Source organism: Oreochromis niloticus, linkage group LG12, assembly GCF_001858045.2.
Source record: "Oreochromis niloticus isolate F11D_XX linkage group LG12, O_niloticus_UMD_NMBU, whole genome shotgun sequence".
NCBI classification, from domain to species: Eukaryota; Metazoa; Chordata; class Actinopteri; order Cichliformes; family Cichlidae; genus Oreochromis; species Oreochromis niloticus.
The window spans coordinates 10,560,744-10,588,686 of NC_031977.2; the positions used below are offsets into that span (position 1 = coordinate 10,560,744).

Consider the following 27,943-nt stretch of genomic DNA (forward strand, 5'->3'; position numbering starts at 1 on the left):
CTTGAGCCACGATCGCCCCAATATGGCAATAAAGTAAATAACAACAACAATTCAGTGGGCCAGTTTCAGTCATTATGCAAATGTACTGTTTATGAGATTGGGGGAGCCTGCAGTCAGCTGAGACCGAAGAAGTCACTTGGATGAGTGACGAAACGTTTCTCCCACAAAACGCTACGTCCAGATGAACAGAATCAACTTTTTGGAGAACAACAATTAAACAAGAATATTTCTAATAAGCCAACAATATTTAAAGAAGGAAAAACAATATTTACAGTTGTTTATACAGGATTAACCTGAGTGACCTGTTACTGGACCGTTTTTTTAACAACTGTAATAGATTACAGGAAGTCTCTGGCTGTGTTGCTGAATCTGCCGATGTAAGATCAGACATGGATGGATGAGGTGCTGCAACTGAGACCTGCCGTTTGTCTTTTCTGGTCGGCGAGTGGAGAATCACACAGGCTGGTCTGCAAAGAGAGCTTTAGGATGCTTCCTCCCACTGTCCACTGCATCGTCCATCCACAGGGTTTGCAGGGCTGGCTCAACCCATGGCTGCCACACCACTAAGATGTTTTCAGAAATATGCAAGCAGGAGATGGTGGATGCTATATTACTACTAGTACAATACTTTTAACTCTGTAGCAGACAACAGTTTGATAAAATGCTATGAAAAAAAAGAAACCAAAAGATTAGATTCTATAAGTTTCAAAGAGATTTAATTTATATATTTTATATAATAAAGTAAATGTACGAATGACCGGCAATAATTCAGTCACTGAAATTATCCATGAAATTAGCTAAGTAATTCCTAAAAGTGTGTAGATTAAAGAAAATTATTTTACCTGGATACGATTGTCTCTGATGAGCCTGAGGTACAAAGCATGCCGGCGATGACGATAAAGTTTTCAAACACTGTTTGAATAATCAAAGAAACATTTATAAAGCACAGTCTACAACAGACATACTTACTGTGTGAAAGGGAGCAGAGAAACACGCTGTATTGTTGCAATTCTCTTTTGCATAAGCCACACCAGAAACGCTCTGTGCAGATAGCAAAGTCACTGCAAAGGCACTGCAAAACTTGTAAGCCCTAGTTCAGCTCCCTACAAAGATGCTCCAGTTTTTCTTGCGTCCAACAAAATTAGTTCTAATATGTTTTATTTTTAATCTTACTCTGGGCTGTGTTGAACAAAGTGAGTTAGCACAATTTAAATTCCAAAAAATGATTAGTCTCTTAAATGACTGGCATCTGACATAGCTAGACCGTCACCGGGGACTCTGTGAGTGGTAAGAGGTTTAAAAACAAACCATCTATACTGTCAACAAACAACTCTTCATCTGCATTTTTTCAGAACAAATTGTTTTCAATCTTGTGCACCTAAGTACACCAATTTAGCGATGAAACTCGAAAAGTGGGATAAATACACACAAATATACACACACACACAAAATTATTCCGTGGTGTGTGTAAAACAAGGCCGTTTCTCTTAATCTCGTGGTAACTTTCTTTTAGGGTTTCTGTTTTTCTGTCTATTGAGCATTTCTGCTAATGAGAAAACCTGCTTCCTTGTTGTAAAAGTCAATCTACACACTTTTAGGAATTACTTTAATTAATAAAAATTTCAGATAATTTCAGTGACTGAATTATTGCCGGTCATTCGTACATTTACTTTATTATATAAAATATATAAATTAAATCTCTTTGAAACTTATAGAATCTAATCTTTTGGTTTCTTTTTTTTTCATAGCATTTTATCAAACTGTTGTCTGCTACAGAGTTAAAAGTATTGTACTAGTAGTAATATAGCATCCACCATCTCCTGCTTGCATATTTCTGAAAACATCTTAGTGGTGTGGCAGCCATGGGTTGAGCCAGCCCTGCAAACCCTGTGGATGGACGATGCAGTGGACAGTGGGAGGAAGCATCCTAAAGCTCTCTTTGCAGACCAGCCTGTGTGATTCTCCACTCGCCGACCAGAAAAGACAAACGGCAGGTCTCAGTTGCAGCACCTCATCCATCCATGTCTGATCTTGCATCGGCAGATTCAGCAACACAGCCAGAGACTTCCTGTAATCTATTACAGTTGTTAAAAAAACGGTCCAGGAACAGGTCACTCAGGTTAATCCTGTATAAACAACTGTAAATATTGTTTTTCCTTCTTTAAATATTGTTGGCTTATTAGAAATATTCTTGTTTAATTGTTGTTCTCCAAAAAGTTGATTCTGTTCATCTGGACGTAGCGTTTTGTGGGAGAAACGTTTCGTCACTCATCCAAGTGACTTCTTCGGTCTCAGCTGACTGCAGGTTCCCCCAATCTCATAAACAGTACATTTGCATAATGACTGAAACTGGCCCACTGAATTGTTGTTGTTATTTACTTTATTGCCATATTGGGGCGATCGTGGCTCAAGAGTTGGGAGGTTGCCTTGTAATCGGAAGGTTGCCGATTCGAGCCCCGGCTTGAACAGTCTCGGTCGTTGTGTCCTTGGGCAAAACACTTCACCCGTTGCCTACTGGTGGTGGTCAGAGGGCCCGGTGCCACCAGTGTCGGCAGCCTCGTCTCTGTCAGTGCGCCCCAGGGTGGCTGTGGCTACAATGTAGCTTACCATCACCAGTGTGTGTGTGTGTGTGTGTGTGTGTGTGTGAATGGTTGGATGACTGGATGTGTAAAGCGCTATACAAATACAGGCCATTTACCATCAAATAAATATCCATGTAAAATTGTTCAAAGTGACCATTATGTTCATAGATGTTAAAAATACCTGAAAATAAGATGAGTTCAGTGACAGTTAGTGTTTGTTGTAATCAATTTATTAATAACAAAACACTTTTAAACTAATGCAACACATATAACAATGTCACAAAATATTCAAATAAATACATTTCTTAATGCATAACTGATTTTGGAACTGATCTTTCAAGAAGTGAAATCAGTCTGTCCATCCTCTCCCTGATCAAATCGATCGATTCGGGACCTCGTGAATCTGAATCGAATCGATTCTAGAAACAGTTACAGCGTGATGACTGGCAGGAGGCGATCTCACCCTGTGTTTCTCTGCCTGTGGTAGAGGTGGAACCAGATCAAGTGGAGCTGATTCTTGAACAGCCTCAAGTCAGAGCTGGATTGACCTTCTGTCACCAGGTACTGATGAGCCCGCTGTGGAGAAACATCACTGATGATGTTCATAAATCCCCAGCTGACTCTGGTAACCTTAATACAGCACAGAAAAAATGTCACAATAATCATTTTATGTTGTGATTATTGTGATAATAACAGAAACAGATGCATCTATGTCATTATCTTTGAGCTTTTACACTTAACATAATTATAAAAACATGAGTATAAAAGGTGTTACAACTCTGATGCCATCTTGGAATACTGCACTTTGTTCATGTCATTACAACATTTCTCTCTTTCTAATCATACATCTAGATGTTATGTCAACACACATTTAATCTACATTATAAGAGTGCCTTTGTGATAAATGTTCTTAAATTAACTGGTTAAATATTTAATCTAACTAAACCCTAAAGACGGAGTCAGAAGACAACAGTCACCTGAAGGGGCTGAAAATTGTAAAGACCCTACAGAACAATCAGTAAATGTGAGTAAATCTGTGATTCTGCGAGTAACACACTGGGTTCAGTTTGGAGGTTGAACTCTCACTCACCAGGCCGACAGCCGTCTGTGCCACAGTTAAACTCATGCAGTGCTAATTTAAAAACTCTCAAATATTTTGGACAATTTATATTTTTCTATCACAATAAATACAAGTCTTCATTGAAGTAAACACACAGAGCAGTAGTCGATGTTTTTTTAAAATATTATTTTTCTTTATTTTGATTAGCCACCAACCGCATTGTTTATATTTGTAGTTTTTGAAGTATGGAGCACCACAAAAACTACAAATAAAAAAAAACAATCCAGCTAACCAATTTTGTGCTCTCTACTATCAGAACCTACCAAATTGTATCTCAGCCCTGCCCGACGGGCCGATGGGCTGGGCTGAGATGGATTTTGGTAGCCCGACTGGAGAAATCGCTAGCCCCGGGACGTCGGGCTAGCGATTTTGCGAGCCCTGGTCAACCCCTCACTTGAATTTTTGAATTTCAGTTTAAGGCAATTAAATTCAATCCAAAAATTCAATCCCAACAATCAAGTGATCCTCTATGAGCAACAGTGGACAGGAAAAACTCCCTTTTAACAGGAAGAAACCTGTGACAGAACCAGGCTCAGGGAGGGGCAGTCTTCTGTCATGACTGGTTGGGAGGTGAGGGCAAAATAAAATTGAACATAAAGGAGAGCACAGATTGTGGACCGTGGCTGGAAAAGATTATTACTGTTTTCAAAAGGCACCCGGTCCACATCCACAACTACAGTAGGGCTGGAATGGATAATAAGGATAATCCCACAGAGGACGGACACTCACTTCAGCAGAAAATAGTTAAGATGGCCCGAGTTAGAGGAAGAACCATTTCTGGTGTGACAAGACATTCACCTACTAGAAGTGCGAGTTGGACACCAGCACTCCACCAACCACTAGTCTGAGACTTGTCAGTAGGTGGTTCTGTGACAGGAGTATTTCGTTCATTCAACTCCCTTTCAAGGTTGTCGATCCTAGTAATATTCATTCTACATGAAGAAAGTAGTTAAGATGGCCCGAGCTAGAGGAAGAACAACTTCTGGTGTGACAAGACATTCACCTACTAGAAGTGCGAGTTGGACACCAGCACTACACCAACCACTAGTCTGAGACTTGTCAGTAGGTGGTTTTGTGACAGGAGTATTTCGTTCATTCAACTTCCTTTCAAGGTTGTTGATCCTAGTAATATTCATTCTATTTTGCTCCTGGAGAAGCTTTGCACGCTGAGCTAATCTCTCATTCTCTCTTTGCAACTGCTGCAGAGGCTCAAAGCTACTAGTCTCAAGATCATGTATAGTTTTCCTGAGAGTCCTGTTCTCTTTCTGTAATTGACGGGACTTAATTGTAGCCTTGGCCAGATCCACAGTGAGAAACGCTATCTGTCGCGTAAAATGTAATTCCTTTGTATTATCTCTGTCCTTCGGTGAATTATTTAATGTTTCCTCCGACATTTCTTTAATAGTATAAAAGCACAGTGTCAAAAGAAAAAAAAACTTTGTATGAATTGTATGAAAGTATTATCTTTGTCAAAGACAACTCGCTTTGCAAAAACAACTCGCTGTTTCTGAAGACGTACCAAACTGTGTTATAGCACCTCTATTTATGCACTCCTGTGGCAGAGATGGTGACGTCGAAACTGTGACGGTGACATCACGTCACACTCTCCTTTGAGAAGATCAAAGAAGCGCTCCGTATCATTCCGCGCATGCTCAGATCATGCGTATTGAAATGAACGGGATATTTATTTATTCATTTTTATTTTTATTCATTCATATTACGGCAATATTTTTTCATGGTTTTTATGGTCACTGTAGTATTAATTTCTTAAAGTTCTCTCTTTCGCTTATATTTAATATAACCACACTACGGATGGACAAGCGACTGCTTTTATGCGTTGTCGTTAGCAACAGCGACGGTAAAACCATACGCTGGGGAAAGAGGGGGAGATTACCCACAAACTGAACAGGACAAGATTTACTACAGTAGCTGAAGAATCCGCTGCAAAAGGCACAAGATAAATGACAGGTTTCACGTCTCACCAATGACTGTATAAAAGATGGGGGGGCGTGCGAAGATGGCGGAGTGAGTAGACGCTCTCTACCGAGGTCTGCACAGAAAGTTCGTGAACAACGGTAAAACCTCAACTTTATGCTGCTAACATTAACAATTCACTAAATAAGAGAGGATACAGCAATCATAGGGCAAGAAGCAGCAGAATGCCGAATCAGACAGGAGCGAAAAGGGGACTGGAAAGTTCCAAGTCTAAGATAGCGCCTGAGAATGCTAACGAGGAGAGTGCTTGAATAGTTGTTGGGTTTTTTTCTCTTTACTCTTGTGTGTCTTATATGTTTGCTCATTATGACACTGAATAAAGCCTGGATGATTCATACATTCACAGCTTATTAGTTAACAAGGATATTATGTAGTAAAATGGTATACTTTCAGCTAAATCCTGATTATAAAGCTTGTAATAACTATAATTACTTATGGCTTGATTGTTGGGATTGAATTTTTGGATTGAATTTAATTGCCCTTAAACTGAAATTCAAAAATTCAAGTGAGGGGTTGACCAGGGCTCGCAAAATCGCTAGCCCGACGTCCCGGGGCTAGCGATTTCTCCAGTCGGGCTACCAAAATCCATCTCAGCCCAGCCCATCGGCCCGTCGGGCTGGGCTGAGATACAATTTGGTAGGTTCTGATAGTAGAGAGCACAAAATGGGTTAGCTGGACTGTTGTTTTTTTTATTTGTAGTTTTTGTGGTGCTCCATACTTCAAAAACTACAAATATAAACAATGCGGCTGGTGGCTAATCAAAATAAAGAAAAATAATATTTTAAAAAAAACATCGACTACTGCTCTGTGTGTTTACTTCAATGAAGACTTGTATTTATTGTGATAGAAAAATATAAATTGTCCAAAATATTTGAGAGTTTTTAAATTAGCACTGCATGAGTTTAACTGTGGCACAGACGGCTGTCGGCCTGGTGAGTGAGAGTTCAACCTCCAAACTGAACCCAGTGTGTTACTCGCAGAATCACAGATTTACTCACATTTACTGATTGTTCTGTAGGGTCTTTACAATTTTCAGCCCCTTCAGGTGACTGTTGTCTTCTGACTCCGTCTTTAGGGTTTAGTTAGATTAAATATTTAACCAGTTAATTTAAGAACATTTATCACAAAGGCACTCTTATAATGTAGATTAAATGTGTGTTGACATAACATCTAGATGTATGATTAGAAAGAGAGAAATGTTGTAATGACATGAACAAAGTGCAGTATTCCAAGATGGCATCAGAGTTGTAACACCTTTTATACTCATGTTTTTATAATTATGTTAAGTGTAAAAGCTCAAAGATAATGACATAGATGCATCTGTTTCTGTTATTATCACAATAATCACAACATAAAATGATTATTGTGACATTTTTTCTGTGCTGTATTAAGGTTACCAGAGTCAGCTGGGGATTCATGAACATCATCAGTGATGTTTCTCCACAGCGGGCTCATCAGTACCTGGTGACAGAAGGTCAATCCAGCTCTGACTTGAGGCTGTTCAAGAATCAGCTCCACTTGATCTGGTTCCACCTCTACCACAGGCAGAGAAACACAGGGTGAGATTGCCTCCTGCCAGTCATCACGCTGTAACTGTTTCTAGAATCGATTCGATTCAGATTCACGAGGTCCCGAATCGATCGATTTGATCAGGGAGAGGATGGACAGACTGATTTCACTTCTTGAAAGATCAGTTCCAAAATCAGTTATGCATTAAGAAATGTATTTATTTGAATATTTTGTGACATTGTTATATGTGTTGCATTAGTTTAAAAGTGTTTTGTTATTAATAAATTGATTACAACAAACACTAACTGTCACTGAACTCATCTTATTTTCAGGTATTTTTAACATCTATGAACATAATGGTCACTTTGAACAATTTTACATGGATATTTATTTGATGGTAAATGGCCTGTATTTGTATAGCGCTTTACACATCCAGTCATCCAACCATTCACACACACTCACACACTGGTGATGGTAAGCTACATTGTAGTCACAGCCACCCTGGGGCGCGCTGACAGAGACGAGGCTGCCGACACTGGTGGCACCGGGCCCTCTGACCACCACCAGTAGGCAACGGGTGAAGTGTTTTGCCCAAGGACACAACGACCGAGACTGTTCAAGCCGGGGCTCGAATCGGCAACCTTCCGATTACAAGGCAACCTCCCAACTCTTGAGCCACGATCGCCCCAATATGGCAATAAAGTAAATAACAACAACAATTCAGTGGGCCAGTTTCAGTCATTATGCAAATGTACTGTTTATGAGATTGGGGGAGCCTGCAGTCAGCTGAGACCGAAGAAGTCACTTGGATGAGTGACGAAACGTTTCTCCCACAAAACGCTACGTCCAGATGAACAGAATCAACTTTTTGGAGAACAACAATTAAACAAGAATATTTCTAATAAGCCAACAATATTTAAAGAAGGAAAAACAATATTTACAGTTGTTTATACAGGATTAACCTGAGTGACCTGTTACTGGACCGTTTTTTTAACAACTGTAATAGATTACAGGAAGTCTCTGGCTGTGTTGCTGAATCTGCCGATGCAAGATCAGACATGGATGGATGAGGTGCTGCAACTGAGACCTGCCGTTTGTCTTTTCTGGTCGGCGAGTGGAGAATCACACAGGCTGGTCTGCAAAGAGAGCTTTAGGATGCTTCCTCCCACTGTCCACTGCATCGTCCATCCACAGGGTTTGCAGGGCTGGCTCAACCCATGGCTGCCACACCACTAAGATGTTTTCAGAAATATGCAAGCAGGAGATGGTGGATGCTATATTACTACTAGTACAATACTTTTAACTCTGTAGCAGACAACAGTTTGATAAAATGCTATGAAAAAAAAAGAAACCAAAAGATTAGATTCTATAAGTTTCAAAGAGATTTAATTTATATATTTTATATAATAAAGTAAATGTACGAATGACCGGCAATAATTCAGTCACTGAAATTATCCATGAAATTAGCTAAGTAATTCCTAAAAGTGTGTAGATTAAAGAAAATTATTTTACCTGGATACGATTGTCTCTGATGAGCCTGAGGTACAAAGCATGCCGGCGATGACGATAAAGTTTTCAAACACTGTTTGAATAATCAAAGAAACATTTATAAAGCACAGTCTACAACAGACATACTTACTGTGTGAAAGGGAGCAGAGAAACACGCTGTATTGTTGCAATTCTCTTTTGCATAAGCCACACCAGAAACGCTCTGTGCAGATAGCAAAGTCACTGCAAAGGCACTGCAAAACTTGTAAGCCCTAGTTCAGCTCCCTACAAAGATGCTCCAGTTTTTCTTGCGTCCAACAAAATTAGTTCTAATATGTTTTATTTTTAATCTTACTCTGGGCTGTGTTGAACAAAGTGAGTTAGCACAATTTAAATTCCAAAAAATGATTAGTCTCTTAAATGACTGGCATCTGACATAGCTAGACCGTCACCGGGGACTCTGTGAGTGGTAAGAGGTTTAAAAACAAACCATCTATACTGTCAACAAACAACTCTTCATCTGCATTTTTTCAGAACAAATTGTTTTCAATCTTGTGCACCTAAGTACACCAATTTAGCGATGAAACTCGAAAAGTGGGATAAATACACACAAATATACACACACACACAAAAATTATTCCGTGGTGTGTGTAAAACAAGGCCGTTTCTCTTAATCTCGTGGTAACTTTCTTTTAGGGTTTCTGTTTTTCTGTCTATTGAGCATTTCTGCTAATGAGAAAACCTGCTTCCTTGTTGTAAAAGTCAATCTACACACTTTTAGGAATTACTTTAATTAATAAAAATTTCAGATAATTTCAGTGACTGAATTATTGCCGGTCATTCGTACATTTACTTTATTATATAAAATATATAAATTAAATCTCTTTGAAACTTATAGAATCTAATCTTTTGGTTTCTTTTTTTTTCATAGCATTTTATCAAACTGTTGTCTGCTACAGAGTTAAAAGTATTGTACTAGTAGTAATATAGCATCCACCATCTCCTGCTTGCATATTTCTGAAAACATCTTAGTGGTGTGGCAGCCATGGGTTGAGCCAGCCCTGCAAACCCTGTGGATGGACGATGCAGTGGACAGTGGGAGGAAGCATCCTAAAGCTCTCTTTGCAGACCAGCCTGTGTGATTCTCCACTCGCCGACCAGAAAAGACAAACGGCAGGTCTCAGTTGCAGCACCTCATCCATCCATGTCTGATCTTGCATCGGCAGATTCAGCAACACAGCCAGAGACTTCCTGTAATCTATTACAGTTGTTAAAAAAACGGTCCAGGAACAGGTCACTCAGGTTAATCCTGTATAAACAACTGTAAATATTGTTTTTCCTTCTTTAAATATTGTTGGCTTATTAGAAATATTCTTGTTTAATTGTTGTTCTCCAAAAAGTTGATTCTGTTCATCTGGACGTAGCGTTTTGTGGGAGAAACGTTTCGTCACTCATCCAAGTGACTTCTTCGGTCTCAGCTGACTGCAGGTTCCCCCAATCTCATAAACAGTACATTTGCATAATGACTGAAACTGGCCCACTGAATTGTTGTTGTTATTTACTTTATTGCCATATTGGGGCGATCGTGGCTCAAGAGTTGGGAGGTTGCCTTGTAATCGGAAGGTTGCCGATTCGAGCCCCGGCTTGAACAGTCTCGGTCGTTGTGTCCTTGGGCAAAACACTTCACCCGTTGCCTACTGGTGGTGGTCAGAGGGCCCGGTGCCACCAGTGTCGGCAGCCTCGTCTCTGTCAGTGCGCCCCAGGGTGGCTGTGGCTACAATGTAGCTTACCATCACCAGTGTGTGTGTGTGTGTGTGTGTGTGTGAATGGTTGGATGACTGGATGTGTAAAGCGCTATACAAATACAGGCCATTTACCATCAAATAAATATCCATGTAAAATTGTTCAAAGTGACCATTATGTTCATAGATGTTAAAAATACCTGAAAATAAGATGAGTTCAGTGACAGTTAGTGTTTGTTGTAATCAATTTATTAATAACAAAACACTTTTAAACTAATGCAACACATATAACAATGTCACAAAATATTCAAATAAATACATTTCTTAATGCATAACTGATTTTGGAACTGATCTTTCAAGAAGTGAAATCAGTCTGTCCATCCTCTCCCTGATCAAATCGATTGATTCGGGACCTCGTGAATCTGAATCGAATCGATTCTAGAAACAGTTACAGCGTGATGACTGGCAGGAGGCGATCTCACCCTGTGTTTCTCTGCCTGTGGTAGAGGTGGAACCAGATCAAGTGGAGCTGATTCTTGAACAGCCTCAAGTCAGAGCTGGATTGACCTTCTGTCACCAGGTACTGATGAGCCCGCTGTGGAGAAACATCACTGATGATGTTCATGAATCCCCAGCTGACTCTGGTAACCTTAATACAGCACAGAAAAAATGTCACAATAATCATTTTATGTTGTGATTATTGTGATAATAACAGAAACAGATGCATCTATGTCATTATCTTTGAGCTTTTACACTTAACATAATTATAAAAACATGAGTATAAAAGGTGTTACAACTCTGATGCCATCTTGGAATACTGCACTTTGTTCATGTCATTACAACATTTCTCTCTTTCTAATCATACATCTAGATGTTATGTCAACACACATTTAATCTACATTATAAGAGTGCCTTTGTGATAAATGTTCTTAAATTAACTGGTTAAATATTTAATCTAACTAAACCCTAAAGACGGAGTCAGAAGACAACAGTCACCTGAAGGGGCTGAAAATTGTAAAGACCCTACAGAACAATCAGTAAATGTGAGTAAATCTGTGATTCTGCGAGTAACACACTGGGTTCAGTTTGGAGGTTGAACTCTCACTCACCAGGCCGACAGCCGTCTGTGCCACAGTTAAACTCATGCAGTGCTAATTTAAAAACTCTCAAATATTTTGGACAATTTATATTTTTCTATCACAATAAATACAAGTCTTCATTGAAGTAAACACACAGAGCAGTAGTCGATGTTTTTTTAAAATATTATTTTTCTTTATTTTGATTAGCCACCAACCGCATTGTTTATATTTGTAGTTTTTGAAGTATGGAGCACCACAAAAACTACAAATAAAAAAAAACAATCCAGCTAACCAATTTTGTGCTCTCTACTATCAGAACCCACCAAATTGTATCTCAGCCCTGCCCGACGGGCCGATGGGCTGGGCTGAGATGGATTTTGGTAGCCCGACTGGAGAAATCGCTAGCCCCGGGACGTCGGGCTAGCGATTTTGCGAGCCCTGGTCAACCCCTCACTTGAATTTTTGAATTTCAGTTTAAGGCAATTAAATTCAATCCAAAAATTCAATCCCAACAATCAAGTGATCCTCTATGAGCAACAGTGGACAGGAAAAACTCCCTTTTAACAGGAAGAAACCTGTGACAGAACCAGGCTCAGGGAGGGGCAGTCTTCTGTCATGACTGGTTGGGAGGTGAGGGCAAAATAAAATTGAACATAAAGGAGAGCACAGATTGTGGACCGTGGCTGGAAAAGATTATTACTGTTTTCAAAAGGCACCCGGTCCACATCCACAACTACAGTAGGGCTGGAATGGATAATAAGGATAATCCCACAGAGGACGGACACTCACTTCAGCAGAAAATAGTTAAGATGGCCCGAGTTAGAGGAAGAACCATTTCTGGTGTGACAAGACATTCACCTACTAGAAGTGCGAGTTGGACACCAGCACTCCACCAACCACTAGTCTGAGACTTGTCAGTAGGTGGTTCTGTGACAGGAGTATTTCGTTCATTCAACTCCCTTTCAAGGTTGTCGATCCTAGTAATATTCATTCTACATGAAGAAAATAGTTAAGATGTCCTGAGCTAGAGGAAGAACAATTTCTGGTGTGACAAGACATTCACCTACTAGAAGTGCGAGTTGGACACCAGCACTACACCAACCACTAGTCTGAGACTTGTCAGTAGGTGGTTTTGTGACAGGAGTATTTCGTTCATTCAACTTCCTTTCAAGGTTGTTGATCCTAGTAATATTCATTCTATTTTGCTCCTGGAGAAGCTTTGCACGCTGAGCTAATCTCTCATTCTCTCTTTGCAACTGCTGCAGAGGCTCAAAGCTACTAGTCTCAAGATCATGTATAGTTTTCCTGAGAGTCCTGTTCTCTTTCTGTAATTGACGGGACTTAATTGTAGCCTTGGCCAGATCCACAGTGAGAAACGCTATCTGTCGCGTAAAATGTAATTCCTTTGTATTATCTCTGTCCTTCGGTGAATTATTTAATGTTTCCTCCGACATTTCTTTAATAGTATAAAAGCACAGTGTCAAAAGAAAAAAAAACTTTGTATGAATTGTATGAAAGTATTATCTTTGTCAAAGACAACTCGCTTTGCAAAAACAACTCGCTGTTTCTGAAGACGTACCAAATTGTGTTATAGCACCTCTATTTATGCACTCCTGTGGCAGAGATGGTGACGTCGAAACTGTGACGGTGACATCACGTCACACTCTCCTTTGAGAAGATCAAAGAAGCGCTCCGTATCATTCCGCGCATGCTCAGATCATGCGTATTGAAATGAACGGGATATTTATTTATTCATTTTTATTTTTATTCATTCATATTACGGCAATATTTTTTCATGGTTTTTATGGTCACTGTAGTATTAATTTCTTAAAGTTCTCTCTTTCGCTTATATTTAATATAACCACACTACGGATGGACAAGCGACTGCTTTTATGCGTTGTCGTTAGCAACAGCGACGGTAAAACCATACGCTGGGGCAAGAGGGGGAGATTACCCACAATCTGAACAGGACAAGATTTACTACAGTAGCTGAAGAATCCGCTGCAAAAGGCACAAGATAAATGACAGGTTTCACGTCTCACCAATGACTGTATAAAAGATGGGGGGGCGTGCGAAGATGGCGGAGTGAGTAGACGCTCTCTACCGAGGTCTGCACAGAAAGTTCGTGAACAACGGTAAAACCTCAACTTTATGCTGCTAACATTAACAATTCACTAAATAAGAGAGGATACAGCAATCATAGGGCAAGAAGCAGCAGAATGCCGAATCAGACAGGAGCGAAAAGGGGACTGGAAAGTTCCAAGTCTAAGATAGCGCCTGAGAATGCTAACGAGGAGAGTGCTTGAATAGTTGTTGGGTTTTTTTCTCTTTACTCTTGTGTGTCTTATATGTTTGCTCATTATGACACTGAATAAAGCCTGGATGATTCATACATTCACAGCTTATTAGTTAACAAGGATATTATGTAGTAAAATGGTATACTTTCAGCTAAATCCTGATTATAAAGCTTGTAATAACTATAATTACTTATGGCTTTGAATTAAACAGAAGCTATGACAAAAGTCAACATTTGACTTTTGGGTGGCTGTAGCTCAGGTGGTAGAGCAGGTCCGCCACCAATCAGAAGGTCGGTGGTTCGATCCCAGGCTGCCTCCTGACTGCATGCCAAATATCCTTGGGCAAGATACTAACCCCATGTTTGCCTACTGGTGGTGGTCAGAGGGCCCGGTGGCGCCAGTGTCCGGCAGCCTCCCTCTGTCAGTGGCTACAATGTAGCTTGCCATCGCCTGTGTGTGAATGGGTGAATGACTGAATGTAGTGTAAAGCGCTTTGGGGCCCTTAGGGACTGAGTAAAGCGCTATACAAATGCAGGCCATTTACCATTTGAGTAAGAAGACTGAAATTGACTTCTACTGCAAACTGTAAGTGACTTTATAATAAATATTTATTTTGATCAAACACAGTATAACAACTTATCTTGGCAACATTTGACAGACAGTCTTAAAACAATACAAAAGGCATTTGGTAAACAGACTTCAAACAATTACTTAAAATCACCTAATGTCATGCACAGTTAATTTGCACATGGATTGAATGCAAACATACATATCTAAATTCAAAATCAGCAAATCTCCAAATGTACAACACACACAAGAAAAAAAGAAATATGCATAGATACACACGAACAGCAGTAGCAATGCGGCAAGAAGAAAAAGTCACTTGAAGTACCTCATAGCTGAGTATATCACCCACCCAAGGGAGGGATTTTTGGATCATGTGTAAAACTAAAATCTCATTCAAATGTCAAATACTTATTGCACTCCACACTATATGGCCATAAGACTGGCAGTCGTAAGGCAATTATTGTGTATCAGGTTAGAGCATACTTTCATTACATTCATATTCACTCTTCTGTTATAATGCAAAGACAGAAAAATACAGGCACAGGTGTACAAGTGTTGCTACACATTGGCAATATTTGGTCATCTCATTCAAACTCTTCAGAGTCCCGCAGGCTGGTGATGATTCACCAGACACATAACACAAATGTTTCGAACACAGAAAACCACAAAGTAATCTTTGCTTCAAGTATAAAACACTTGCAATCATTTCTTAATTTAGCTCGTCATTCTATGTGGAAAACACCAAAACACACTAACACGTACGGTTTGTAACAAAACAAATACTGAAAACGATTTACCTGATCATAGCTGTTAAACATTCATAACCCAACCTGTGTTCAAGAACTTCCAGCCTTTTCGAACCTTTATCTTTCAATTACAGATTGGGTGGAGAAATGAGAGGAGCAGACGCTCCAGTGGTCGTTTCCCTTAGGAGAGATCAAAGTGCAGACAGTGATGGCAGATGGATGAGGCAAGATAATGCAGTTGCTATTGATGCAGCCGTGGCGCTCATAAATACTGCTTTGTGTGCAGAGTTGAGAGCCGTCGCTCAATGCATTGCTTACCTAAAGAGATAAGGGGAAAACTCAGTGACCACATGACAAATGCATGAATACAATGACTAATGTTAGCATTTAAAATTTCTCTTTAATGGTTTCTGCGTCACAGAGCTTCCACGTACATTTTTCTATGCCGTCAATGTCCTCTTGCTCTGTGAGGGTTCGGGACAGACCCTCCATGAGCACAAGCGCTTTATGGTAGCGCTGCACTGATGTGGTGCCATGGTGGAACATCTCATCTAAAGCAGCAGACTTTACCTGAATGGAGGGAAAAAAACAAGACACACATGCACATATTTAAAGAGCTAAGATAACAATTCATAGCATGGACAGAGTCCATCTTGGAGTGAATATCAATATCCTCCTGTGAAATGAGCTCACCATGTGCACAGTGTGGTTGTAGATGAGCTTCTCTGCTGTGAGTGCATTGAAGTTGTCCATAAGTTTCTGCTTGTTAAGCAAGAAGGTCTGCAGCTGATCGCTGAGGGAGCGACAGTAGGCCACACAGTTCTTGTACAATTCATTCAGCTTCCTGATCACTGCAAAAACAGAATTAATACAGGAACATTTTACTTTCATTAACTGTTAATATATACACACAGATACACACAATATTTGTGCCTAAGTGGTTGTGCTCATACAACAGGAGTTTAAAGAATGACTTCAGTTTCTTATATTGTCTTCCTGACTGACAGATTTTGGTGCACTTTGTGGCCAACGTGCATTCTTTCATCTCAGTTTTAGTCACTGTTTCCATTCTCCTTTTTAGCTTGTATGTATGTGTGGCAGCAGTAAATATAGAGACCCATAGGAGCAGAGAAAATGACAGTGAGGCAGGAATATTCAGTCAGGTTTACTTTTTCAGTGGTAGCCACAAATATAGGGCATCTTGAATAAACACCATAGACAATATAAAAGATTGATGTAGCCTCCATGACGTCGCCCACTATTTTGTGAAATGTAATTTTAAAGGGTCAGAATGGGCGTTTTCAATGTCACATGTTGGTTTTTGTTACTGGATGTGACAAATGAGGGGTGGAACTGAATGCGAATCTGCAGAGTCATAGGCCGGCATCTTCTCTACGTACCCTGCATAACAATCATTTCTGAAACTTAGAATGATAAAAATTCACAAACAGGACTTAATGTTTTATTCGGGACGACCCGTGAGAAGTGACTGTGGGTATAAACTCATGATTAAAGTGTTTACAGATGTCAGAGAAGAAGGCAGTTTGCTTGCCGATGTCTATAGAAGCGGACGCCCTGGTGGCCTTAAACAGCATGCCAGACTTGAAAGATAAGTCCATCTTACATACTGTTTATGGTAATCACCTAAGTTTGCGCAGTCTGCAAGCAGAGAAGCGGTTTTAACTGTGTAACAAACACAGTCACAGTTTGGAGCTTTGAGCCAAATATGTCAAATAATGTTGAAACAATTTGACCTACATGGTCATGTGATTTAAATTATGGGAGATTCTGGAGAAATTCACACGTTTAACATTTACCTTACAAATCTACAGAAGTGACTGTTGTTCTCACCTTGTTTGACTGTAGCAGATGGAAACAGCTCGCCTTTCTTGATATTTTCTTTAGCGCTGTGCAGAGCTGATGACAGAAACTCTTCAGCCTTCATGTACAGCACCAACTGCTCTGCATAGCTGGAACATTACATGGGAAACATAAGAAGTTACTTTTAAGATTTTCTTTTTTTATTAAACAAATGGAGCTACTCCACATGTGGAGAAACTGTAATGCCTCTTACCTCCATTCTCTACTTAGAAGGCTGATCTGATCAGCCACCAAGCTCTGATCTAGGAAGGAAACGTCGGGACTGCTGATGGGCTCGAGCCCCGGGTCCTTAGAGGAAGCCAGTTCCATGACACACTGGACGAAAGCCAAAGTGAACCGCAAGTCAGTCAGAGCATCTGTGTGAGCCTCCTGTGAAAAGAGCGCATAAAATACTCTCAATATGGAAAACTTTCATGTGGAACCCGCAAATGTACATTACTGACGATCCTGGAGTGTTCACTGTGGACCACTATCGGCATTTGACTGTACCTCCATTAATGTGTCTTCAGGGAGCTCTGGAGGATGAAAAATCAGGCCGCTGCGTGGAATAACATTCATGGCTTCAGTGTCACTGTGCCTACGGTTTCTTCGTTGAAGACGCCAGCCTGAGTTTAAGTAGCTGGGAGTGTCTGTATTTAAAAAAAAGGCAAAGTTAGCTTTACCACATACAGCTGATACATAATTCATGAATATGTAAATAGTTAACTGATAACACGTTTTAGCTTTAAAAAAATGATGGAAAATATAAAGACTTAAAAAATGGAAAATGGCCTGTAATAATAGTTTTCCTTGGTTAATCACAACAATTTTCTTTTATGTTAAGAGTCTCAGTGATGTCCAAACTCAAAAAGCAGCATATTACAATCAGATTAAGCGGTTATATCGTAAGCGTGCTGAAATTAAGAGACTTATTTAAACCTTCCTATAAGCAAAACTAAAATGACGGTTCAAAATAAAAGCCCTCAGTAGAAGGTTAGTAGTGAGGGAAGCCAGGACACCTACCTGAGAACCTCCTCATTGACATGGTATCAGGAGGTGAGTTTCCACTGGATGGAGAGCCCATAGTGAAAATCACAGGAACTGGGCTGTCTGAGCACCGGAAAACTCCATGACAGCCAGCAGGGGGTGCTGTAGGAACAAGTAAGAAGAGTCAGATGGCTGCTACCCCACTGGTAAGGTAGCCTGGATGAACTGAAGTAAAGTAATGCAGTGGTCATGGTGACTGAATTAGATACTTCACAAAGGGCGCTTTGTGCCTACTACATGTTCCAAACATGTGTCACATTTCCCTACATGTGCGGCGATTGTAAAACCTTCTTCACTTAAAGTCATGATGAATGGACTCGTTCGTACAGAAAACAGACGCTGCCCCTTTAGAAGTCATTTGACTGGTTTTACTTTTAGCACGTTGCACTGATACCTGTTATCTCCATGCTTTTCTCACTGCTGAGGCTCTCGTCTCTTCCTTCTTCAAAGAGCTGAGCTCCGAGGGCCGCCTTCAGTAGCATGTCAGATAATCTTCCCGTGCTCACTGATCTGCACATGTAATATATCCACAGACACCCTCGTGAGCATTAATAATTAATCAACCAGCATATGTTTGACTGTGTGTTATCTCTTAGTAGCAGGCTCTCATATGAAGTCTTAATTAGACTTGCGATATTAGCTTGTAATTTTCCAGAATGCTAAAATATTGTCAAACAATTCATAATGATTTAACCATTTATTTATTTTTCCAACCATTTATAACAACAGTGTGGGAGTATTACACTGCTCATACCTTTTAAAAGAGCCCTTTTTAATGGCTGCTTTACGGCTGAGGTTGGCCTGGGAAGCGGGGTCAAGGGATTGCAGGTTTGGGACTGTCCTGGTTCTGTTTGGCATTCTTGGCTGAACCTGCTGCTGAAACAGAAATGGAAATGTTGAAACATCTTTCCCTCTGTCCCCATTTTATCTTCTATTATCCGCTGACACCATAGGAAGTGTAAAAATGTGCTGTTTTAAAGAGATGTGGAAGGAAATCGCCCCAGTTTTTGTGGTGTGTGCATTGCAAAACAATTTCCAATGTCACAGACAGAATGGCAGAGTAGAGTGGATGACTTAATATTAACTTAGATACTATTAAATTAGATACACTGTTTCTGTATGGCATGTTGAAGCTGACCTTGGGCCTGTCCTGCATGTCGGGAGAAGCAGCGAGGAGCCCAGTTCTTGTGCTGAGTGGGAGAGTCTGCTCTGACGTCTTTGGGCTTGTTCCCACTGGAGAACAGAACATTATACATATAAAACCGCTGTTTTAAAGAGCACATGATATTTGTAAATGCATTCTTTGACTCTAGGAGTTTAGAATAAAAAAAAAAATAGATGAGTGAGAGCAAAAGAAGCTACAGAGAAAATCAAATACCGACAGTTTACCTCAAAACAAATTTAGAAATCCACAAAAAAATAATGTTTGTGTGAGATGGTGAAATTGAGAGTGTGTGTATTTCTGTTGGAAAGCTACAGTGGAATAGGTCTGCTTAACAAAAGCCCCTTTCAGACATTAAAAAAAGGCCACATAAACATCGGTCTCTGATAATAATTAACTATTTTTTTAACCTTCTTATAACAATAATCATCTGAGCTGCAGTCTCTGTGTGCATTTCCAATGTCCAGTCAACTGTGTACATAAAAGTTGACTGGGATCAATTTAAAAGTGATGTATTTGTGTATGACACATACAGATGAATGCCTCCATAGGTAATACAGAAGCCAACTGATATAGTTACCCGGTGGGGAAGAATGTTGAGGTTGGCTCCCTCCAGAGTTGAAGGTAAAGACTGGACTGGGAGATCCACATTCTTCATACTGTGGTGGGCTTTCACTGCTGCTGGGACTGCTGGGACAGTATAACGTGACCCTGAATGAGATGAGACATTGTTAGACAAAGGAAACAGAGAACGCATAAGAGTCAGACTCTGAGGTGGGGTTGGTGCACAGATAAGATGGATGGACATGCCTGGTGGAGCCATGAGAGCCGACACACTGCATACGCTGGTAGTTTTGGATCTGAGTTGGGACGGGAATGGGAACAGACGGGCTGAAGTTACTGCCAAGTGTTTCAGCTGGCTTGCTGCGTGGTTAAAAGGGGAAACACAGAAGAGTGGGCAGCTGATTTTATAAAGCAGTTATAAACAGCAGTGGAACAAACATGTTATGAAATCGCACTTTCTGTATACCGTGAATATAAATACTGTTGGATCTAGCTTCACGTTCAATTTAATTATCCATATCGGACCTCTTTTATTTTCCACCAGCTGAACTCTAAAATTGGCTTTCTGACAGTCTTTCTCTTACCTAACAGGCTTGGGGGGAGAGCGCAGCATAGGAGAGCGTGGGGGTGTCTTTCCACCTCTTTCGGCCAGTGGTGAGCTCCTATACAAACACATTTATAAATTACATAAATGAGTAATACTTAACTGAACCCATATAGTGTTCAGGCCAAGAAGGGAACACTCACCCACGGTCTTTAAGGGAACTTTCTGGGGGTGACCCAACGTTTACTTCGCATATATGCTCACCTGTAAAGCAGCATAACAGGAGCAGTCAGTCTTTTTGTGCTAATGTCAAAAAATAATGCACTAAAAACATCCTGATGAATCTGATATCTCCTGATGCTCAGAAGTCTTACTGGGAAACTGGGCAGGCACCAAGACATAATCTTCTGTGAAAGATTGGATATATCTACCATCTTGATTAGCTGTTTCTTTCTGCAGGAAGCCAGGTTTGTCCTGCACGGGGGTGTAAGGCAGCTTGGCCTGAGGTTGGTGCATCTCTCCATCGGAATGCTGACAGAGTGAAGAAAAAACACAGATTTAACTAAAACTAATATTAATTATGGATTTCACAGGATGACCAACTGGTTTCAGGTCACTTCACTTCACGAGCAAACATACTTGAGGCGAGGCTAGCTGAGATGTGGAGGAGCTGCTGGAGGAGCTGCCGGAGCCAGAACTGGGGTAGGAGAGCACGGGGACTGATGAGCCTGCGACAGAAAATAGAGTAAAGCACTTGTGTTACGACCTCAGCTATAACAGCATCACTGATACTAAGCTCTCCTCACAACAACGCGACACTTACATTTCTTTGTTGATGAGCTTGTTTCCAAAAAGGGATGGTTAAAAAATTCCTCTGAAAAAAAAGATAAAGACATAAGAAAAATATTTTAAATTAAATTATTAAATTATGTTTTTTACTAATAAAAAGGGGCAGACTTACCAAAGCTGATCCGATCTTTATGGTTTCTTCGTAGAAGCCCCAGCAGCAGGTGCTTTAGGTTATCAGAGGTCTCCTTTGGGATGCTGGCAAAATAAGAACACAGCTAATAATACAAATCCCAGGAAAACAAATTGTTAAAGGTTATCACTATTCAATCATTCTAATCATTTTAATTACAAAATAAGATGTAGGGAGAGGAGAAAGTATGGGACGATTATTCTGTAGCTTTTTACAGCCCAGTGTATTATAGCCTTTATTTAGATCATGCTAATATTTTGACTTCATGTTCAAGTTTGTTCACTGAGTTATTTTGTGGATAGACTGCTTCAGTTCCATACTGTGAACTCTAAAATATGAAATCTTAATCTAATTTATGGCTTCAGTACAAGACCTTGAGATGTCATCACACTCCAGGCAGTCAGCCATAGTGTATGTGTTTATTTAAGTGCTGACCTACAGCATGTGGGTCATATGGAAAGCAACAGCCATACAGACCAGTAGCTAGCACTTCAGGGCAGGTTATATATAGAGCCAAAGGAAAACAACAAACTATTCCCTCACACACACACACACACACACACACACACACACACACACACACAGAGGCAGGCAGAGCCTTTCTTATCTCCCAGCTTAATCACTGAAAAAGATAAGCATGGCTCCAAGCCACACACAGGCTGGCAAAGTACACTATGAAAGCAGTGGGCAAACAATCCATAAATCCCTCTGAACACTTTCCAAGTCCAAATTCTGAACATCAGAGAAGCTGCGTTCAAAACGACTGCAAATAGCCACGAGGCCTCGCTGCAAAGGCCTCTGTATGCACTGATAACAAAGCCGAGGCAGAATCGTTTATAGAGAATTAAATCCTTCACAGGAAGAAGGATTTCTCTATATTTCCACACTGTTGTTTGTAACTCTAAAATATGAATTGTGTGAGAGTTGCTGATGGAGAATGTTGTCAATGATCGGTCCCGTCAGGTGTCCGGATGAGTTTCTTCCACAACAGCACTATTCTTAGAAGAGTTGTGCGACTTATTTACTCAGAGCTAATTATATATGTGTGTGCATGTGTCCAAATATACATCAAACATCATTCATGTAGACAGAAGTGTGTATTTATAGACAAACATTATCAGCATCCAGGGTAGATTTCTTAGTAATGCCATTTCTACCGTCTTCCTCTGTTTATTATGCATATTGCTTTGTTCCAGGCTCATCTTTAAAAGTTTTCAACTCAGTCTTTTTTTCCATTTGGGGAAAAAATTAAGTTTTGTGATGTTTTACATTGGTGCCAGAAATATATACCTGCAGGGTAATGTCTAAAAATGTTTGGGGCTGGAGTGCTTAAGTGAAAGCTGTTTGTACTCACTTGGGGAACAGGTTCCTGTTACTTTCATAGAAGAGACGAAGCTCATGTGGTGTGCTGGCCTGTATACAAAAGACACAAAGACAAGAGTAAGACTTGGAGATGACCACCCACAGACTATAACAATGCAAATGAATGAGTCTGGACTTTACAAACAAGCATCTGAATAACCGATCTTCTGGCCTAAAGCTTTACAAATGTAAATTTTGATCTCTCTCCACTGCTTTTCTCTCTTCTCCATCCCCTCACCCCATAACCCGAGCCTAGCTCTGCTGTAGGTCTCTCGACATCATAAGGGAGTTCTTCCTTCCCACTGTCACCAAGCAGTTGCTAATAAAGGATTGTCTGATTGTTGTGGTTTTTCTTTCTAATACTCTGAGGTCTTTGTCTTGTAAAATAAAGCACCTTCAGGTGACTGTTGTCGTTATTTGTCACTATATAAAAGCATTTGAACTGAATGGACGGTTGTGTAAAGGTCCATATAGCCCAAGCATAAACACAATCAGGTTTTCAGAAAGGCCAAAGTGTAATGAATGCTTGCCAGCTAAACCAAATAAACATCATTCTCAGAGGCATCAGCAGCAGCGCCTCACCTCTCGCTAACCTTTGGACTTAACTCACTGACCTGCCAGGCAGAAATAAAAGGCAACCAACCATTGTCAGAGAAAATAAACTGCAATATAAATAACCTCAAGAGACGTAACGGCAGAAAGGGCCAAACACAATGTTTCTCTGTCTACACGGGGACAGAAGGGGCAACTTTAGCACAAAATACACAACCAACGAGGAGGTAAAACTATTGGCACGTGTCTATATATGTGTGAATCACAGCTGAGGCAGCTTGCAAATAACAGTGCAACAGTGGCATCTGAGCAGACACGTGAACAGGGGAAAGTAATAGCTGGGGTTGTGAAACAGCATTTACTCTGGGTTCACAGAAATGGCTCACAGTAATTTCCAGCTGCCTCTCTCATCATCCCATCTTAGGTAAACAAGGCTCATTTCTAACAAGATGCCCCAACGTTTTCCAGCTAACAACACAGGAGATGTGGAAAAGTATCACCCAGCAGGCAATGTCGCGAATCATGTTTTTCCGTTTTAATGTTATGAACAAGATGCATCATGTTACACTTTGACATCAGTTAGTTTGTCGTTTGTGTGAACTGAGGCAAAACAATTTCATGACTGCTTGTGATTATGCAAGGGACCTTAGCAAGTCTTTGTTAGTATTTGTTCACATGGTTTTTTTTTTGGTTTTTTTAAAGTGCTACTCACATAAAATGGTGCTTTTCCAGTCAGAGACTGGTACACGATGGTACCGATGCTCCACAGATCAGCCTTGGCATTATAGTTCCTGGACATGATGACCTCGGGAGCCTGTGGCCGAGAAAAACCCCAAAACAGCTTAGAGGCACGATGCCATCACACCTGCTTGGCACAGGATACCAGAGTGAGCTACTTTAATGCTTACCATATACATGGGAGAGCCACACAGCGTGGCTGCCATAGTGTTTGTCTGGAGATGACGCGCAAACCCAAAGTCAGCTGGAGGGTGAGAGAAACAGGTGACAGTGTTTTCCTTTTAAATCTATATTAACACATTTGTATTTATTTTACATTTTAGACCATCTAATGCTGGTGTAAGTCATTACCTAACTTAAAGGTGGTATTGATGGAACTGGACCTGCGCCCCTCTGGATGGCAGAGTAAAATGTTCTGGGGTTTGAGGTCTCTGTGGACGATGCCTTTGCTATGTAGGACCTTCATGGCCCGTGATATCTGCTGCAGGAATACACGGATGGTGTCTTCACTCAGAGTGCCTTTAGCTGTCGATACAGAAAGAGAAAAAGAAAGTCAGCCTGATAGAAGATTTATTATACTGGATAAAAAGAAAATGCATTAGCTTACTTATGTGAGACTTTTTTTTTAAAAAAAGCTCAAAATATGAAAACACACCAGGAAAGCAAAGCCAAGCATAGAAATGATGCAGCTACCAGCAGATATCTGGAAGAATATCTGACGTACATGCTGTAAGGATTGCGATATAAATATATACTTTGTTTGCTATCACATGTTCACCGTAACTTATTTCTGGTGTAAAGTGTCAGCGTCAATGCTGCTATGCCTCACGGAGGAAGATTTTATTCATAATGCCTCAATTAGAAATTAAGGTCAAGGCTGTCTGACACACTAGCACCCCCCACAAATTCCACCACCGCCACCTACTGCTGCACTCAACACCCCCTCCCTCCCAGTGCATCAGCACCCCGTAGCCGTCTTGTTTTCCACCAGAGGACAGAGCATAAGGGAGTGACAGATGGGTGAGGTCATGTGGGTGCAGCGAGAACCTTGCCAAATGTGCCCGAGTGCTGCGCTGCAAATAGCTGTATGTGTCTCCTTGGCAGAGAGGCAGAATTGGCAGCTCTAGTCTTTAAGGACCGCTGGCACTGGGGCCGTATTAGACCGACGCGCCGCACCAGCGGGGCAAGCCTAGCCCCAGGAAAAATTAACTCCATGTGTCATCATTATTTGAAACACAGCTTGAAACTTGAAGCAGGGGAATTTTCAAGTGAGAGGAGTTTTATTTAATGTTGTACTGTAAAAAAAAGAAAAAAGGTGGGGGTTTATTTTTAGGCTGCGTGTTTTTCACGCTGTAGGCAAACACTGGAGAGAAACTTTAGGTCAACAGGTTTTTATCTACGTTAAGTACTTGGTAGTATTAATGATAATTCACAGAATGAACTTTAAACCTGACTTCTTAGGTCGCACTGCCCTGGTAGAATCCTATTATTCGCCCAAAACACTACAAAAAAGCTTAGCTAAGCCTCTTAAAAGCCACACCAGTACGACATGTTAACAAGCACTCGAATGCAATGGAAAGATAAGGCGTGAATGTCCTGTTTTTCTTTTGTGCTTTTGCAAAAACCGTACACATTCTGAGCTTTAAGCCACTTGTTTTGCAGCAAACTTACAATGAAGGTACTCTGCCAGGTCACCTCCATTGCAATACTGAAAAGACAAGAAAGACAAGCATCAGATCGGCTGACAATGCTGCCCGAGTAGAGGATGAGATTTGCATTTTCCCATGAAAACAAGACCAACCATTAGCATTTCAAACACAACTCACCTCCATAACAAGATACACACATCCCCCAGTCTCCTGTTAATAAAAGCAGATAATATGCAAATCATTCACAATGAAGCTACATGTAGTATTATTAAGCACTGGCTACATGATAGCTAAAAAAAACAGAGTTGAAGTTTGAGTCAGTAAAGTCACAAATATTTAAACTGCTTAAATACAACACTGGCATTGTAAACACTGGATTAGATGTTCAGGCTATTCAGTGTTGCAATAGCCACAACGAGTTACATCAGCTGATTTGTAAGACTCTTTTGGCCCATCGGCAGCAGCTTCTAGAAATCCATCTTTGACGCAGGGAAACTCGATCCTGTCAATACCACTGAAAAAGCTAACGAGGTAATATGAAGTGGAGCGAGAGATGTTCAGTGAGCCAGGTCCACTTGACTCTAATGGAAAGTAACAAGTGGGAAATCAAGTTGCGTCTTGCTTTTATTACACCAGGTTAAAGCCGATGAGCTCTCTGTGTGCAGGACTGAAACCTTAGAACTGTTTACCACTCGCACTATTGCACAAAACACCTCAAGGCTATTATGGTGTAATGAGGTTTTCAGTTTTAAAACCTCATTACAGTACAGGAAAAATACAGGATTAAAATGATTCAAATATATATATATATATATGTATAACCACCATTACCAACAACAACCATAGAGAAGAGCCATAATAAAGCCAGTGGTGGTGTAATATGTCTGGCTATAACAGATACCAGAGGGTTTAGATTGCACAGATGCCAGGTAAATTACACACATTAATGCCTGCATAAGCTTCTGCCATCAGACCTGAAATCTCTCCGTGTCACCTGCACTCATTTTTCTTGTGTGTGGGTGTTTCTCCAGTGTTTCTCAGGTTGTGTGTTTTATAAGCCATTGTCTCTGGGTGCAGTCTGCCATCTGTCAGAAATAGATCACCTCACCCATGTCTGGCTGCCTGGCTATCTGAGTGTCAGTAAGTTGAGAAGAGGAAAGCGCATACTCAGGTAAATTAATGTTCTGTGATAGAGTCATCTGCTAAGCTAAAAGCCTTTTAGGTTTTAGCAGTTAGCCCGAGAAGCAAATCCAAAATTTAGTGCTATACATCAAAAGTGAACATCAACCACACGGTTACTTTTATGCATTTTATATAATAATTTATTTGTGATGGAGGACCCTTAAACCTTTCAGATCAAGCTCTGGCCTTGGCTGTGTAACTGGTTGCCAGTGTTTCAGCAACATTTGCATCATGTGGCAGCAAAGTCAACAGTACAGCATGTCCTTGTGTTTTGTTGTGCATGTGCTGTGAAGATGAGGATGAGGATGGGGGGAGCAACCTTACCTGATAGTCAAGTAGTCTAACAATGTTCTCATGTTTCAGTTCCTAGCAGAGGTGTGGGGGGAAAACAAAACATATTTGTCAAAGGTATTCTTGGAGACATGACACAGCACCATTTAAAAAAAAAAAAATACATACCTTTAATATTTTGATTTCTTTGGCGAGCAAACACTGAGACTTGCCAAGGTTTTTCTTGTTTATGCACTTCACGGCAACTTCCCAATCACGTTTCTTGGAAGGTAAACAAAGGGAGTACATGAACACAACAACAACAACACAACCTATTCATCTCCAGAGATCCACATAATTCAAAATTAACATCAGATATGAAAGTTACCTCTTTATGTCTGCCTTTGAACACAACTGCAAATGCGCCATGACCAATCAGGTCTTTCCTGCTGAACTCAAACTTCCCAATAGACTCCATGGACATTACAAAAATAAATGTGTTAAAATATCCGACAGTGTTTAAGTGGTTGATTTTCCAAATGAAACAAACGCGCGGTCCCACGGCACTTTTCTCCTGCTAGCAAATCCCATGCCACTGATGAAAAACACCGTCATGGCACGAAGCAAGCTTTGTGTTCATAGCAAATGTCGATAAAAAACATAACAAAGTTTCCGCAAGCACAAAAAGTTGAAATAACCTCGTCGTAAACAGTATGTAAACAAAATATTAGCGGCACACTGTGCTTATTTAACGAGGTTAACTAGTCCATGTCGCTTTGCTAGAACCGGTAAAAGTTAAAATGACCGCTCGTCAACACAGTTAGTGTCCACACGACTATGTTTAAACTTTATTGTATTCCTCCTCACCTTTCTACCCATCTACCCAGGGGTTATTCATGTCTTTTGGTG

At 40.5% G+C, this 27,943-nt stretch overlaps 1 protein-coding gene and 2 long non-coding RNA genes across 5 annotated transcripts; 1 reads left to right on the plus strand and 2 right to left on the minus strand.

The window, feature by feature from the left end:
- Positions 1 to 316: 316 nt before the first annotated feature.
- On the minus strand, positions 317 to 921 carry LOC112841864 (uncharacterized). The gene is made up of 2 exons (XR_003213281.1): positions 843 to 921; positions 317 to 664 (listed from the first exon to the last, which is right to left on the minus strand). It is a non-coding gene; the product is annotated as an uncharacterized LOC112841864 (long non-coding RNA).
- A 1,491-nt stretch (positions 922 to 2,412) lies between these two features.
- LOC112848297 (uncharacterized) lies at positions 2,413 to 7,860 on the plus strand. Its single transcript, XR_003222343.1, has 2 exons — positions 2,413 to 5,777; positions 7,090 to 7,860. It is a non-coding gene; the product is annotated as an uncharacterized LOC112848297 (long non-coding RNA).
- A 6,542-nt stretch (positions 7,861 to 14,402) lies between these two features.
- ulk1a (unc-51 like autophagy activating kinase 1a) lies at positions 14,403 to 27,940 on the minus strand. Of its 3 annotated transcripts, none has more exons than XM_013271628.3 (27): positions 27,423 to 27,940; positions 27,224 to 27,316; positions 27,089 to 27,130; positions 25,760 to 25,792; positions 25,605 to 25,641; positions 24,285 to 24,458; positions 24,104 to 24,177; positions 23,908 to 24,009; positions 22,636 to 22,694; positions 21,264 to 21,346; positions 21,126 to 21,176; positions 20,942 to 21,030; positions 20,677 to 20,833; positions 20,506 to 20,566; positions 20,343 to 20,420; positions 20,005 to 20,118; positions 19,775 to 19,905; positions 19,171 to 19,265; positions 18,787 to 18,905; positions 18,427 to 18,542; positions 18,009 to 18,134; positions 17,496 to 17,635; positions 17,200 to 17,375; positions 16,977 to 17,095; positions 15,819 to 15,976; positions 15,560 to 15,695; positions 14,403 to 15,443 (listed from the first exon to the last, which is right to left on the minus strand). In XM_013271628.3, the coding sequence occupies exons 1-27, from the start codon at positions 27,516 to 27,518 to the stop codon at positions 15,388 to 15,390; spliced, it is 2,715 nt and encodes a 904-aa protein (XP_013127082.1). In that variant the 5' UTR covers positions 27,519 to 27,940; the 3' UTR covers positions 14,403 to 15,387. The 3 variants fall into 3 exon arrangements, with proteins under 3 accessions (XP_013127082.1, XP_013127081.1, XP_005473140.1); XM_013271627.3 differs by having other exon boundaries at positions 18,787 to 18,908; XM_005473083.3 differs by having other exon boundaries at positions 18,787 to 18,908; positions 20,734 to 20,833; positions 27,423 to 27,939.
- Between the last annotated feature and the right edge of the window lie 3 nt (positions 27,941 to 27,943).

Excerpts from the sequence above, each read along its gene's own strand:
- ulk1a (XM_013271627.3), bottom strand. The coding sequence starts at position 27,518 with ATGTCCATGGAGTCTATTGGGAAGTTTGAGTTCAGCAGGAAAGACCTG. Across the intron at positions 21,347-22,635 it reads AACAGGAACCTGTTCCCCAA|CATCCCAAAGGAGACCTCTG; the intron begins GTGAGTACAAAC and ends TTATTTTGCCAG. Across the intron at positions 19,266-19,774 it reads TCAACATTCTTCCCCACCGG|TGGGAACAAGCCCAAAGACG; the intron begins GTAACTATATCA and ends TCTGTTCTCCAG.